This window comes from Panthera tigris, chromosome B3, assembly GCF_018350195.1.
Source record: "Panthera tigris isolate Pti1 chromosome B3, P.tigris_Pti1_mat1.1, whole genome shotgun sequence".
Classification (NCBI taxonomy): domain Eukaryota; kingdom Metazoa; phylum Chordata; class Mammalia; order Carnivora; family Felidae; genus Panthera; species Panthera tigris.
Window position 1 is genome coordinate 47,273,332 of NC_056665.1, and position 17,178 is coordinate 47,290,509.

At 36.3% G+C, this 17,178-nt stretch overlaps 1 protein-coding gene across 11 annotated transcripts in view; it reads right to left on the reverse strand.

Moving 5' to 3' along the window:
• TCF12 (transcription factor 12) overlaps window positions 1-17,178 on the reverse strand; it is a 375,236-nt gene that overhangs the window by 79,792 nt on the left and 278,266 nt on the right. For all 11 annotated transcript variants that reach the window (XM_042988780.1, XM_042988782.1, XM_042988781.1 and 8 more), the window contains 2 exons: window positions 5,040-5,175; window positions 1,262-1,314 (listed from right to left, as the gene is read on the reverse strand). In XM_042988780.1, the coding sequence (XP_042844714.1) occupies window positions 1,262-1,314; window positions 5,040-5,175 (189 nt within the window). The remainder of the gene's footprint in view (window positions 1-1,261; window positions 1,315-5,039; window positions 5,176-17,178) is intronic.

Sequence of the window (17,178 nt, forward strand, 5' to 3'; positions counted from 1 at the left end):
CAGCTGCAATCCAACCTTCCAGGTAGGCTGCAGGTTCAGAGCACAGCTGCCCTAGGCTGCATAAAACTCAGTCCATCTGGAACTGAGTTTCAAAGAGGATTTCAAATCTGAGTTTTCATGTATCACACGGAAGAGAAGGCAGGGGGAAGAACACAGGAAAGAAGGAAGGCAAACAACCAAAAAGATGGTATCTCTACTTCAGCCTTAATAAAAAATAGAGCTCAGACCCATGCTGCTCCTTCTAGATTACTACTTGCCAAGCCGGATATTCCATTCAGTGTATACTTCGATGAGCTGTGACTCATCCAGCAGCACCTGCGCCCATGTGTTAAGTACTGCCAAATAAAAGCCCAACATCCATTTACACAACAAAGAGATGTACCCTACAAGGCATGGGGCCTCAGTCCAAAAGCCCCACTCCCCATTTGTTCAAAGCAAAGGGAGAGAGGAAAAAGATTTCCCTTCTCACACCAGAGATTTTTAAATGTAGGTGGATTTATGACGTAGGTTCATTTACAAATACTTTCACTCTTTAGAAGAATAAAATATATTTAATAGCACAAACACCCCTACAGTATTAGATTATCACGGCCATTAATGACTGTTCACCAAACCTTTCCAACCTCCTTCATGCAAGCTCTTTATTCTCAAAGGATACATTTTTTGAGCAAAGAGGGATCAACAAACTAGTTGCTTGAAAGCTTTCCTGATGCTAGGCTGAAGTTAGGAAAGGCTTAATGAAGGCTTTAAAATCCACAAGGGCTTCACAATGAACATCTGACTCGGTGATTTATGCATATTAATAACTTCAGTCCTACTGAGGCAAGCTGAGCCGAACATGTCCTCCGAATCTTAATGTCTTTAGCTCCACTGGGATTATTACAAATGTAAATTTCTAAGATTCTCAGCTATTAATCTCTGTCTGTCCTCCTGTTCAGCAACATAATGACTAATTAAACATCAAAAGACCTGTACAGGAGATCTTCTTTGACAGCTACCGGCCCAGTCCTCTTCCCAAGAGGGGAATTCAAATGACAGGGACATGGAGTAACAGCATATGAGTAAGCTACAAATTACTGCAGAGAAATCTAAAAACCTAACATTAAATGTGGATTTATCTCAATCAATGATTCTGTTGAACAGTGAACAGTTACTATGCGAAGTGTGCCTGCTGACACCAATCAAATAATCCTTACAGCCAGCAAATACTGAATAGCTGAAATCAGTTGTTTACCACAAAGTCAAAAAAATGGGTACTTACTGAAGAAGGCAAACCAGGAGGCACCTTTCTGACTTTCTTTGCTTGCAAAGGATCTGCATATGGAAAACAATGTATTTCATCAGCATTTATATTAGAAAACATCAGACTTCAGGTGAATAGGAAAGAGTTTTCCCTTCTAGCGCTTTTCTGGCTTTCCAATATTTAGGAATAAGCAAGGGAATATAAAGATGAGGGCTTCATTCTTTCTAACTGGTTCCTGGGCAAAACAATTCTCCTAATGAAGTGATATATTCTGAAACACATATCCCATAAGCTTAGGAAGATGAAAGCAAACAAAGCAAAACAGGAAAGAAAATAACAAACCAATAAGCATGTGTGAGGGAAGGGAATTAACATTTCTTAGGTACCCATTTAGGTGCCAGGCTCCACACTAGGCACTGTCATTTGCAGAGGGGCATCTGGTATAACAGGTCACTTTAATAGTAAAACTGTTTAACAAATTTAGTATCCACAACACATTAAGAGTTAGGTTTAAAAGCATAGTCAACAGCCTGAAAGTTAATGCTATGCTACAACTATGTTAAAAATTTGAAATAAAATTTAATAAATGAAAAATTATGGTTGAAATTATGTCAGAGAAATGTTACATAAACTATTACATACAGGCACTGTCATATACAATGTCATCCAGGATTCTGTAAGAATATCCACTGTTTGACAATGTGTGGTTGCAGCCCCTGGGTGGCCCAGTGGGTTAAGCCTCCGACTTTGGCTCAGGTCATGATCTTGCAGTTTGTGAGTTTGAGCCCCAGGTCCAACTCTGCACTGACAGCGCTGAGCCTGGAGTCTGATTCAGATTCTGTGTCTCCCTCTCTCTCAGCCCCTCCCCTGCTTGCACTGTTTCTCTCTCCCCTTCCCTCTCAAAAATAAATAAGCATTAAAAAAAAAAACCCCACAGTGTGTGGTTGAAACTTCAAATTCAGCACTGATTATTGTGTCATTTATCTTGGATGGATGTTTCTTTATAAGACTTAAATAATTTATTGATATAAATTAGAAAATGAGTATTTTCAGATACCCAACCAGCCTCACTTGGTATTTCGATTTTACTCATCTGTAAAACTTAAGATTTAAAACTTGTCCATCTTATTTACTGTAAAAAAAGGTGGTAAGTACAGTTTTCCAATCTTACACAAATAATGGATGAAACTCAGGATTTTTCAGAAGCGTTCACTATTAACAAGGCTGATGTAAAGTATACTATTTTTGCAAACTGTAAAAATGAGAAATAAACATGCATGATATTTTCCTGGGTCATAAATGATACGACATAATAAGACACACGGTTGTTTAAGAAAGAATGAAATTCATTTAAATTAGGGCTGGGAATCTTTACAGTGACTATTCCAGGAAGCTGCAAAGCTAAGAAAGCAACTTTATAAGCATGTGTAGCATGTGGAAAAAATTTATACAATACAAAGGGGGGGAAAGCATTCATTACCATCTAAGTCCCTACACCAAGAGGCAGCCTATATTTCCTTGAAACAAAAGTGCCAAAGATAAACAACATCTGGCACACTCTGTATTTATAAAACTTAGAAGCAAATTTTTTTGTTCTTTGTGAGGCTTTTCTAGAACCCAACTCTTTACAACTAATAAAAACAGCATCCCTTGAGCAAAACTCATACTCCATGCCGAGAGAGTCAACTGAACCGCTCCTGTCAGTGGGGAGCTCATCAATCTATTTTGGATTAATTACCACCAGAAGATGTTGCTATTTAGTTTAGGACAGTTTTTTCTTCCAATGTGAATATAAATTTTTCTTTTATATTTTTATCTCACCATTGGCTGTCACTACACAATTACTTGTATAATGTCGTATTTAAAATCATGAGTTCGGGATTCATAGTTCACTTCTGAGGGGTTGCAAACTGTAACAGTTAAGAGAGTAAGCTGGCTGGATTCAAATTTCAGCTGCACCATACAGCAGCTATGTGAACGTGGGCAAGTTACTTTTACCCTCTTTGAGCTTCAGCTGCTAAGATGTGAAAAGGGAATACCACATTTTAGAGTTATTGTAATAAAGACAATACGTGAAAGATGTTCAGGACAGTGTGTAACAGACAGTGACAATAAATTTTAGCTGTTATGATTAGTTTATATTAAATTCTGTGGCAAAGTGTTTATAAATTAAATAGCTAGATGCTGTTTTGCAAAATGTTGATTTCCTAAAGCATCTAACTAGCTTGAGAAGATGCTGAGGTGGGTGTAGATGACCTCTGAAGTCCTTTCAACTCTGAGATTTTAGGAATAACTGCAACGCCAAGAAAGAGTGGCTGAGTGAGAAGTAACAATGAAGAATGGAATGATAATAATGATAAATGTTATTCATATAGGAAATGAGTGGGCCTCCCTGGGTACCGAGCCTCAGCTCAGTTGCTTAGCTTCCTGAACTTTTAGTAATAGTATATTGGTCCATATTAGTGCTTTTTGTTATAGTATGTGCTTACATAACATACTAACAAGATATTTCTCGAGAGTGACACTGACACATCTAGACTCATGAATGTTCCTACCCTAACTCATTTGATAGGAAACAAAAGTCATAAAGATGGAGGAAAGATGCTTTACAATTTATCATTTCTTTAGTAACAAACAGTATACTGGTCTAAATCATCTGGGCTTACTTCATCAATACATATACTAAATCACCCATAATGCTGAGAGGGGGGCACATCTAGTCAGAGCTCTCTATTCCAAACATGACCATCTTTGCCCTTTTATACCCTCAAGCATACTCTAGACCCAGGGACTAGGGCTACTGCACAAAACTCTAGGTTTGACAGAAGGTAGATACATGAATTGAAAGCAGTCAACAAGTATTTGTGGAATAAATAACTATGGCATAGTTTCTTTTAGTGGGCTATATTTATTTCAAAAGCTGCCATATCTTTGATTATAAACAGCCTGTACAACTTCAATTTTCTTGTACAAAGGATTCCCTGGTAGGAATCACCAAAAATACCCACATTTAAACACTGCTTGGATAAGGTGTTAAGAGTATACCTGAGGCTTGCTGCAGCAGCAACACAAAACAGACTGGCCTGGTTAGGCTATGTACAAGACATAAAGAAGGGAGCTAAAGAAAATGAGAGTTCAAAATTTAATAGGTGCAGAGTTTCCTATTGAGGTGATGTTTTGAAAGGAGAGCGAGATGACAGCTGCACAGCACTATGAATGTACTAAATATCATTGAATTGTGAATTTTAATATGATTGATTTTATCTCAACTTTTAAAAAATTGGGGAGTAGAAGCAACTAATATGCAAAAAATATTGGACGTGGAGTCAGAAAATCTTAATTTTATCCTGGGGAAACCACCTACTAATTATATGAATGTGTCCTCCTGAGCCTCAGTTTATGTTAAATCTAGTATTACATCTACTGACTAGCAGGTCTGTTATACTAATGAGATGAGAAAGTATATAAAACCACTTTGTAAACTGTTCAGCATTATTATCAATCTTAGTAAAAAATAAGGTGTTAATATTAGCACATAACATTTTTATTATAACAGGAAAAACCAGTCCCATTTTCACTATTTAGTTCCTCTTATGGTGACCAAACAAGAGTACTAAATTGATTTTTTATTAAGTATCTAACAGATACATCATTTTATGCAAATAATCTCTACTATCAACATGATACCTAAGAAACCAAATTTCTTCTAAATAAAAGTACAGCCAGAAGTAAAGACTAAGGGGTTAAAAAAAAAAAAATTTGTTAAGACAGGGTTTGTTGTACAATGCACGCTTACCAAGTGCTGCAGAGTCATGGAGTGGTCTTCTCCTGGAACTTGTAGCAGAGAACGAGTAGTATGGTGTTCCAGGTTTTCCTGAAGAAGACAGCTGTGCTGGGCTTCCAAGCCCTAGATCTTGTCTCAGGAGACTAGACTATAAAACAAAGCCAAGGAAACAAGTTATTTTCCCACTGATACCAACTCAAATGGGAAAATGTCACCACTTCTGAGTTATTCAGATGGTTATTCAGAGGATGCTAATGCCTTCAACAATGCCTTGAATTAGATGCATCTAATAAATATTTGAACGATGGTTTATTAGAACATTGGCTTAAACCTATATTTCCTCGGGGCGTGTGGAGTGGCTCAGTCAGTTAAGCATCCAACCTCGGCTCAGGTCATGATCTCACGGTTTGTGAGTCTGATCCCTGCATCCAGCTCTGCGCCGAAAGCTCCAAGCCTGCTTCGGATTCTGTCTCCCTCTCTCTCTCTGCACCTCCCCTGCTCTCTCTCTTTCAAAAATAAACATTAAAAAAATAAACTTACATGTTCTCTCTTTCCTCATCCTCACGTTACCTAATTCCTAGTAATTATGTAGATCTAAACAATCTTAAGGTTGAAACACACTTTAGTTACTATGTGGTTTCACCCTTTAATCATCAAGAAGACTTCTGAAAAATGACCACCAAGTCTTTGCTTGAATGCTTTCATGACCATACAAGGCAGTCAATTCTGTTCTTTCTTCTTTTTTTTCTTTTAGGATAGTTTTCATTGTTTGAAGACTGCCAATATTTTCAGGACAAGCCATTCCTGTGTCCTTCAACTGTGCTTCATGACATGGGGGTTTGAATGTAATCCTCATCATCTCTGACATAAGACCTCTGGATTTATCTTCAGTTTGTCAAAGTGTCTTGTAAAATGGAATGGACGACAATGCCCCAGATGTGACCTGATTAGTGCAGAGTCATTTTCAACACTACATTTAAACAACCCATTTGTGCTAGCTCATATTAAGAGGTTAGGAGTGATCACACGCTGTTACTCTTTATTGCATATGTTGCTATTAAGTCTTGTCCCTCCAATGGTTACCCTTTTCAGTTGTTTTTTTTAGTTCCAAGTACAACAGTTAACATTTACCTGATCAAATTAATCTCGTTATATTTTATCATTTCTATCTGTTTTAGATTCTGAGTCTGTTAACCAATGCATTTGCTAGCCTTTTTAGTACTGGGGCATAAAAAATGGGACCAAAAGAAGACATGAGGATGACAAGCCCGAGGAGATCCCTAAGGTATGCTACAATGGCATGAAACTTTATCAAGTGCTTCACTGAAACCCAGAGATTCAGCAGCCCTGACCTACTAAACCAGTGACCCTATCATAAAGCAAATGAAGTTAACTTGGCAGAATTTGGTTCCAAGCCTTCTGGTAGCTGAGGGGAAAAGATTTCAACTGGAAAAGGTGCTGGATACAGTTGAGCGGATGCTCTCATGTGAAAAGGGCTATTGATTCCTCTGATACATATACTACTCTCCTACCCCATATTTAATACCTGCCATGACCATACTCATGAATATCAGAAAGGTACTAACAAATAAACCTCCGCTCTGGTCAGAAAGAATCAGTAGAACTTTGTAATAGAAGTCATCAGTAGCCCAGTTCCTGCCTCTATTCTAATAATCAAGAAAAACTCTCTTTTCAGTTTATCACGCTATTTAATGATTTTAAATAACTTGTGTTTCAGCTTTAAAAAGGCACAAATTCATATAACATAAAGATAACCACTGCAAAGTTTCCAACTAGTGATATCTGGTATATTCATTATATGACCATCACCATCTAGTTCCAGAACATTTTTATCACCTCCAAAGGAAACCCTGTACCCATTAAACAGTTACTTCCATTCCTCTAGCCTCTGCAACCACTAATCTGCTGTCTCTATGAATTTCCCTATTCTGAGTATTTCATATAATTGGAATCATATGTGACCTTTTGTGTCTGGCTTCTCTCACTTCACACGTTTTTGAAGTGTATCCACGTTGTAGTTTGTATCAGTATTTCATTCCTTTGTAGGGCTGAATAATATTCCATTGTATAGACATACTATAATTTGTTTATTCATTTATTCACTAATGGGACACATTGGTTGTTTCTCGCTTTGGACTACTGTGAATAGTGTTGCTATGAACATGTGTGTATGGGCATTTATTTGAATACTTGTTTTCAATTCTTTTGGGTAATATTTCGGAGTGGAAATGCTGAGTCATATGGCAATTCTATCTTTAACTCTTTGAGGAACTGGCAAACTGTTTTCCACAATGGCTGGGCCATTTTACATTCCCACCAGCAATGTATGAGGATTCCAATCACATCCTTATCAACACTTCTTACTAGTTTTTTGTTTTTAATTGTAGCCATACTAGTATGGACTAGTATCTTATTGTGGTTTTGACTACCATTTCCCGAATGATTAATGATGTTGGGTATCTCTTCATGGGCCTGATGGCCCTTTGTATTGTCTTCTTTAGAAAAACATCTATTCAAGCCCTTTGACCATTTTTAAATTGGGTTGTGTTCCTACTGTTATATTGTAAGAGTTTTTATACACCGGGGCACCTGGGTGGCTCAGTTAAGCAAGCAACTCTTGATTTTGGCTCAGGTCATGATCTCACAGTTCGTGAGATCAAGCCCCGTGTTGGGGTCTGTGCTGACAGTGCAGAACCTGCTTGGAATTCTCTTTTTCCCTCCCCTGCTCATGCACGTGTGCTCTCTCTCTCAAAATAAATAAACATTAAAAGAAAAGAGTTCTTATACATTATGTTTTGAATACTAGACACCTACCAGACACATGATTTGCATGTCCCATTTTGTAGGCTGTCTTTTTACCTCTTAATGTCCAAGTTTTTAATTTTGATGAAGTTTAATTTATCTTAATTTTTTTCTTTTGTCATGCTTTTGACGTCACATCTAAGAATCTAATGCCAAATTCAAGATAGTGAAGATTTAACCCTATATTTTTTTCTAAGAGTATATAGTTTCAGCTCACACCTAGATCACTGATCCATTTTGGGTTAATTTTTGTATATGGTTGGTAGAAGGTAGAGGTCCAACTTCATTCTTTTGAATGTGGATATCCAGTTGTGTTAGTACCATTTGTTGAAAAAAGTAATATTTCCTTATTCAGTGGTCTTGGCATCCTTTGCTGAAAATCAATTGCTTATAGATATTTGGGTTTATTTCTGGACTCTCAATTCTATCTCATTTGTCTGTATGTCCACCTTGTACCAGTTCTATACTGTAGCTTTGTAGTAAGTTTTGAAAATGAAAAGTGTGTGTACTCTAACTTTATTCTTCTTTTTTAATACTGTTTTCACTATTTGGGGTTCTTTGAAATTATACAGAAAATTTCAGGATCAACTTTTCCATTTCTGCAAAAAGATGCCACTGGAATTGTGATAGGAGCTGCACTGAATCTGAAGATTGCTTTGGGGAGTTTTGCCATCTTAACAACATTAAATTTTCTGACTGATGAACACTGAATCTGTAATTTCGGTCTTCTGTAATTTCTTTTAGCAATGCTTTGTAGTTTCCAGTATATATGTCTGACACTTTGTAGTTAAATTTATTCCTAGGTAGCTTTATAAGAAGTTTATTTGAGAGAGAGAAAGTGTGGGGCTTGAACTCATGAACTGTGAGCTGAACTGTTCGGCTTGAACTGTGAGCCAAAATCAAGAGTCAGATGCTAAACCCAATGAGCCACCCAGGAGCCCCTATTCCTAGGTATTTTATTCTTTTGGATGCTAAATGGAGTTGGTGGCTTAATTTTATTTTTGGTTTGTTGATTATTAGTGTACAGAAGTACAACTAGTTTTTGATCTTGAATCTTGCAACTATAGATTTGTTTATTAGCTCAAATAGCTTTACGGTGGATTCTGTATATATAAGATCATACCATCTGCAAAAAGGGAAAATTTTATATCCTTCCTTCCACTTTACTTTTTTCATTCCATGAAAGAATGAAAATAAGGTGAATGACATTTCATATTCTGTTTTCTGGGCACAAACTCTCTATCCTAAGTAAGAAGACCTTGTTTGCCCTGCATCTAAGCTGAATTACAACTCCCAAAGGCTATTGGATGTTAGAAATTGGAAAGAGAATGGACAGGCCCCTAGAGAGAGGGTTGACAATTAAAGGCTAAATCCAAAAAGGAGTGTGACAGATTCAAACTGTATTAATCTAAATCAAGAATAAATAGAAAATGCCAACTTATTCTGAAAATGATTCAGCAGATGTGCATTTGTGTGTATAAACTCATGTGTAGGATACAAACACATACACATACTAAGTGAAAGAAAAGGAATGTGTACGCACAAATGTGGTGAAATACTGATGAAATTTCATTAAGAGCGCATAAATATTCACTTTATTATTCTTGTACCTTTTCTGTGAGTTTGTAATTTTTCAAAATAAAAAGTTGGAGAAAATCAGAATAAATATCAAGGATCGACAAGCATACTTACAAATGTACCATCTTAGTTAATATTTACTGCAATCTTATTATATAAATCATATGTTATACAGATAACAAGTAGTACAACCCTAATTTGAATCTATGTCTGCTTAAGAGTTTCCTTCTTCAATATGAAGAAGACTTCTACAATAGTTCAGGAACCTAATTACCATATGTAAGACCATGAACTTCAAAACATTTAAGTGACCTGTAAATGACTTTGTGGATTATAATCCTAAAGCTGTATTATCTATAGAATACATACTGGTAGATTCTGTACACATGCATGGAAGAAAGGAAAAAGAATAAAATTTTTTAGGAGAAAAGTTTACTTTTACCAATAACGTTAATAAACCTTTCTCCTTAGTATAGGTAAATATGGAGATACAGTTAGCAAATAGTCTGTATTCTTGTTCCACAGTGAATATTAATGCTAAAAAAAAAACCCATAGAAGATGTTCTTCACTTAGTTGTCTTAATCATAGAAATAACCATTTTTCCCTGTTCAATTTGTATCTTGATCTATATGTAGGAGAAATTGTTTCTTTTTAAGAACACAGAATATTTTATCCTATTAATTAAAATGAATTGTTCAGTACTACAAGAAATACAAAAGAAGTTTAAGACAATGTTTTCTCCAGGAGGACTTGGCAATCTAGGAAATAATACCCATGAATCTAATGGAAAGTGATTAAAAAAAAAATCAAGGGCTAAACTATATGAGCCTAATATTTTGATATTATATCACTTATAAAGTATTTTTCTTTTCTTTGATTCTTCAAATATTTTGGTAACACTAAAGCACAAATAATAAACTAGTTTATTTCTCTTAAAATAAAATTATGTATCAGTTCATATTATTGATTTTCCTGCCTGCTTAAAAACTAACGAGAAGCATTATTGATTGCCACTGATCTTGTCCTGAAGGTACAAGCAAAAAGAATACACAATCCCAGAGGATACAGAACTAGGCAAAGCAGTTTTATTCTGCCAAGCCATGTTATTCAAGGCAGAATTAGTTTTCCGAAATGACAGAGCACTACATTTCTTAACACAGTCTTAGAAAATAATCTTTTTAATAGTCATCTAAAACCTCAACTGTGAAAAATGTATCTAATTACTGAAGAATAATCAATTAAGGTTCATCCCAGAAACACTAATACAGCCTAGATTATTGTACGAAAAACTACAGTAAAGTTTCATTTTAAATTATGTATGACAAACCTCTAGCGTATAAATAAAAACTCCCATTTCTTTATGTGGAATTTTAGTACCCTATGTATAATACATGTAATATATGTAGATATACACACACACACACGCACATATATGTTATATATATTATATTATATATATAATATATAATACATATATAATATATAATACATACATGTAATATATATTATATATATATTACATATATTATATATATATACTACATATATATATATATATATTCTTTCTCCCTCTTCACATGCCAAGAAACCCTGACTCTAAAATGTTAAATTGAAAAGACTATTCAGTGTAAGTCTTCATGGTGACCAAAAAGTAAAGGAGAGGAATAAAGTAGTGAGTTTGACCAACATCATTTATTAATGTAACTTCTTAAGTATCTTGGAAGGTACTCTAAATGTGATTTCATAGGAAATCAGAAGAATATCCTATATAAAAATGGTGGGGTTTAGCAGCCCAGAGGATTCAGAACCACAATGCAGTAATTTGGATATTCTTTACCCTTAAAAGGGAAAGTGTCTGAAATCTTGATAAACATAAACTTACTTCCTCAGAACTGCTTTTAACCATTAAATGGCTTGGCCCAAACAATGTACTAAAATATAATTTCATATCCATTTATAACTTCAGATTAAATAAGGACTTATTAATTAATAAGGTTAAATTAATTAACACTATATCAAAAATTGTTAGCCTCATTTTATGACTAAAACTTTGAAGCACTAATTCATTACTGATTTGTTTTCTAGAAAAATAAGATACAAAGTATGTTATAGTTGCACACTGTAAAAAATGTTTAATATTTAATATGGACTCATGGAACCTCTGCTGTGTACATTTTACAGAATTCTTTAATTTTATGTCTATATTACAGTCCTGAAATGGTACGCAGTTTTAATATATAAAGGCAAGCAGCTGTTCTCAGGTTTGTCTTCTTGAGAGGAAAGTGTACTAATTAAAACAATAAAAAAGTATAGAACGCAATCATGATAAAACAGAGAACATAAACTATTAAAATTTCTCAGTTGAATTCTTTAAACGGTACCACGTATTTCCTTTGTCACTGAGGGATGAAGAAACAAAATCGTTCTGAGAGCAGAATCAGTATAGTATTACCATATTTGTAATTGTTTTTTTAACTGAGAAATACCACAATACAGTTTAGCTGTAAGTCCACTCACTTAAGGTTTCCGAGATTAAGACAGGGAAGTGGAGAGTGACAAAGAAGCCACTCATGATCAAATAAAAAACTCAGAGGGTAAAGGGGTACTCAGGGCAAAATATAAACGTAGGGCTTTAATATTATATCAGTCTTCTGTTAATTTTTTACAAATAATTAAAAAAACAGACTAATAAATTTTGAATTTGGAAAATACAGATATTGTGAAATAATTGTATTATGATGCAAATTCATTTACATTGAAATTCCAGGGATATGTTAGCAATTATCAGCATGTTGTTAAAGAATTCTATCCTGAGAATCTCATTAGATAGTGATGCAAACTACAGTTGTTATCATTCTGAGAACAAAGGGATCTTGAATGAGTAATCAATAGCAACTGGCAGAAAATGAGACATTAATTATGATCCTCTCTAGTGTTTTGTCTAAGGCAAGATTTCATTAAATGCTTTGTGCAACCTGAATAGTTCCAAGTCATTACCAACACTTTGGACAATACATTAATTGAGGGGGAGGGGAGACTATACAGGGAAACAAAGTAAAAGAAAACCTGAGATGTTTCTATTCCTTCCCCCAGGTCAATAAAAACATACCAACCACCACTAGCCAACTGTTATGCTTGTTCTTTTACAAGCCCTAAATCTTATAATCTCAACATGGTCTCTTGAAAATTTAATTATCATTTTCTATACTTAAAGTGTCAGGCAGGTTTGAGAAGATAATGACAGTCATCCATCAAACACATGCTGCCAACGCAATCAGCCCAATCTTTAAGAAACTACCTATGTACTATTAAATTAGTAAAACATGGTAATCTTAGCAGTTTGAGTTTCCCAATCTCCTTTAATTATCAGTAACAGAGGGAAATTTTACCATCTTAATGTATCATTTTCACTAATTTTTGTCTGAACTTTTCTCTCAAATCCTACATCAGCCAATGAAAAGATTATTGAGTAGGAAGAAAATATGGGATAGAGATCAACAAAGGAAGACTTTGGGGAATAAAAAGAAAACTATAATGAAAACCATTAAAAACAATTTTAATACACCCAGTATTTAAGTAATTACAAATATGCAAAAAGAATGACTTTCTTTTAGGTTTTTGTAGGCTTCCATAAAGACAGTGCCTACTTCCAAATGCTATAAGGGATTTCTTGAAAGCAGACTCTCAAGAGGTCAGCAGTGAGCATACTCTAAGCCCATCTTCTTCCTAAGTGAGTTTTTCTGAGTGTCTGAAGTTAGAAACTTCCTTGTTAAATAGGGTTCTCTTAAGTCTTCCTGCAAAGCTACCAGTGTGCCTTTGAACCTTTTATTTTATTTATTTATTTTTTGTGTGAATAAAAAGGAACCTGCTCTGTGAGGTGCTAACCCACATTAAAAGAACAGGAGATAAAGAAGTATCATTTCTCTTTTGCTTTTGTGGAAATGGTATTATGGAGTCCTAAGATTTTCAGCAGAGTTGATACTAAGAAGTCACTCCTTTTCCCTTTAATGCCAGTAAATGAGTACCTTCTCTTCCCAGTCCCTTGTATTTTGAAAAATACAATTAAGAATAACATAAAATACAATACAGTAGTAGGCATATAGTTAGGTATGAAATACTTTTTGAACTGAAACATCCTATACTGGAACATCTTCAAAAAGTTAAGCTTTTTATTTTGGGAATTTTCAAATATAAACAAAAATAGAAAAAACCCTCCAATATAATGAACCTTCCTATACCTTTCACCCAGCTTCACTTAACTTCCAGTATTCTGCTGCTCCTGCTTTACTTATTCTACCATTATTCACTTCTTGTTATACAGACCCTACAATTGACAACAATATCTTATAATCATGTAATGCCCAGGCTGTGGTCACCTCTTTTTTCATTTTTCCCCCCTGAGATGGTGTCTAATCTCTAGCCATTATTTAATATACTCTTTTCTTCTGAAATCAGTTTGCAAAAGGATAAACTGACTTTTAAAAAAATGTTTATTTTTGAGAGAGAGAGAGGGAGAGAGAGCGCGCGCGCGCAAGCAACTGAGAGGCACAGAGAGAGGGGGACAGAAGATCCAAAGTAGGTTCTGTGCTGATAGCTTTGGCACTGAAAGCAGCGAGTCCAATGTGGGACTCAAAGTCACAAACTGTGAGACTCGTGAACTACGAGATCATGACCTGGACACTCAGCCAACTGAGCTACCCAGGCGCCCGAAGAATAAATTGACTTTTATTACTTATTTATTTTAATATTTATTTATTTATTTTGAGAGAGAATGTGCAAGCATGCATGCGAGCAGGGATGGGGCAGAAAGAGAGGGAGAGAAAAAACTTAAGCAGGCTCTACAATGTCAGTGCAGAGCCTGATGCAGGGCTCAATCTCATGAAGCTGAGACTGTGACCTGAGCCGAAATCAAAAGTCCGAAGTTTAACTGACTGAGCCACCCATGTGCCCCTAAACTGACTTTTAAACAATGTATCCAAAGAGCAATGAGTACCACCAAAAGTATAATTAGCAAGTTTTATGGCGAGAACAAAAATGAGGTTTTTTTCCCTGCCAAATACCTATGCATCATTTCTCTCTGGCCTTTTAATCAAAGTAGGAAATTAAACTTGCCTACTGCCTGATACTTTAAAATGAGACTTTCCTTCCACAAAGTAATTTATTTTACCTATGTTCCAGACTCAGAAGCTCCCTCTGCAGGTAGCTGATGGCTTATTATCCTGGTAATATATTTCCTTCCTATATCACAGGATTCAGATTCAAACATATTCTGAATACCTACTGAATACCAGTAGGCATAGCCTCTTCACAGGCTACTTAATGAGGTAATCATCTCTTGGAGAGCTTCGACACTGATCCATAGCCACTTTTATGTCTTTTTAACATTCCTGACTCCAGGATTCCTCCTATCACCATCAACTAATCTTTTTTTTTTTTTTTTTTTTTTTTTTTTTAAAGGTAGGCCCAGGCCCAATGTGGGGCTTGAACTCTGTACCCTGAGATCAAGAGTCAGATGGATGCTCTGGATGCTCTGCTGACTGAGCCACCCAGGTGCTCTTTCCATCAACTAATTTACTGCCAAAAGGATGCTGTAGGTACTGGAAACCCCTAACTCCTGAAATTTTAAGTCCAATATTCAACTCTGACATGACCTATTTTTTTTTTCGATATATGAAGTTTATTGTCAAATTGGTTTCCATACAACACCCAGCGCTCATCCCAAAAGGTGCCCTCCTCAATACCCATCACCCACCCTCCCCTCCCTCCCACCTCCCATCAACCCTCAGTTTGTTCTCAGTTTTTAACAGTCTCTTATGCTTTGGCTCTCTCCCACTCTAACCTCTTTTCTTTTTTCCTTCCCCTCCCCCATGGGTTTCTGTTAAGTTTCTCAGGATCCACATAAGAGTGAAACCATATGATATCTGTCTTTCTCTGTATGGCTTATTTCACTTAGCATCACACTCTCCAGTTCCATCCATGTTGCTACAAAGGGCAATATTTCATTCTTTCTCATTGCCATGTAGTACTCCATTGTGTATATAAACCACAATTTCTTTATCCATTCATCAGTTGATGGACATTTAGGCTCTTTCCATAATTTGGCTATTGTTGAGAGTGCTGCTATAAACATTGGGGCACAAGTGTCCCTATGCATCAGTACTCCTGTATCCCTTGGGTAAATTCCTAGCAGTGCTACTGCTGGGTCATAGGGTAGGTCTATTTTTAATTTTTTGAGGAACCTCCACACTGTTTTCCAGAGTGGCTGCACCAATTTGCATTCCCACCAACAGTGCAAGAGGGTTCCTGTTTCTCCACATCCTCTCCAGCATCTATAGTCTCCTGATTTGTTCATTTTGGCCACTCTGACTGGCGTGAGGTGATATTTGAGTGTGGTTTTGATTTGTATTTCCCTGATGAGGAGCGACGTTGAGCATCTTTTCATGTGCCTGTTGGCCATCCGGATGTCTTCTTTAGAGAAGTGTCTCTTCATGTTTTCTGCCCATTTCTTCACTGGGTTATTTGTTTTTCGGGTGTGGAGTTTGGTGAGCTCTTTATAGATTTTGGATACTAGCCCTTTGTCCGATATATCATTTGCAAATATCTTTTCCCATTCTGTTGGTTGCCTTTTAGTTTTGTTGGTTGTTTCCTTTGCTGTGCAGAAGCTTTTTATCTTCATAAGGTCCCAGTAGTTCACTTTTGCTTTTAATTCCCTTGCCTTTGGGGATGTGTAAAGTAAGAGATTGCTACGGCTAAGGTCAGAGAGGTCTTTTCCTGCTTTCTCCTCTAGGGTTTGGATGGTTTCCTGTCTCACATTCAGGTCCTTTATCCATTTTGAGTTTATTTTTGTGAATGGTGTGAGAAAGTGGTCTAGTTTCAACCTTCTGCATGTTGCTGTCCAGTTCTCCCAGCACCAATTGTTAAAGAGACTGTCTTTTTTCCATTGGATGTTCTTTCCTGCTTTGTCAAAGATGAGTTGGCCATACGTTTGTGGGTCTTGTTCTGGGGTTTCTATTCTATTCCATTGGTCTATGTGTCTGTTTTTGTGCCAATACCATGCTGTCTTGATGATTACAGCTTTGTAGTAGAGGCTAAAGTCTGGGATTGTGATGCCTCCTGCTTTGGTCTTCTTCTTCAAAATTACTTTGGCTATTCGGGGCCTTTTGTGGTTCCATATGAATTTTAGGATTGCTTGTTCAATCCTAAAGCATTCGAGAAGAATGCTGGTGCAATTTTGATTGGGATTGCATTGAATGTGTAGATAGCTTTGGGTAGTATGACATGACCTATTTTTACAACACCATAACTTCTTTACTACTTACTGCACTTTTTTTTTTGTCTCAAGATATCCAGTATCTTTTTGTTTAAAAACAATTTTTTTTAATGTTTACTTATTTTTGAGATACAGAGTGCAAGCAGAGGAAGGGCCAGGCCCTTCCTGAAGCAGGCTCCAGGCTCTGAGCTGTCAACACAGAGCCTGATGTGGGGCTTGAACTCACAAACTGTGAGATAGTGACCTGAGCTGAAGTTGGACGCTTAACTGCCTTGAGCCAGCCAGCCTCCTCATGTATCTTTTTGTTTTTAAATGCTTAATTTTGAGGGTGAGTGCACGTGCATGCAAGCAGGGGAGGGGCAGAGACAGAGGGGGACAGAGGATCCGAAGCAGGCTCTGCACTGACAGCAGAGAGCCCAACGTGGGGTTAGAACTCACAAACCACAAGATCATGACCTGAACCAAAAGTCAGATGCTTA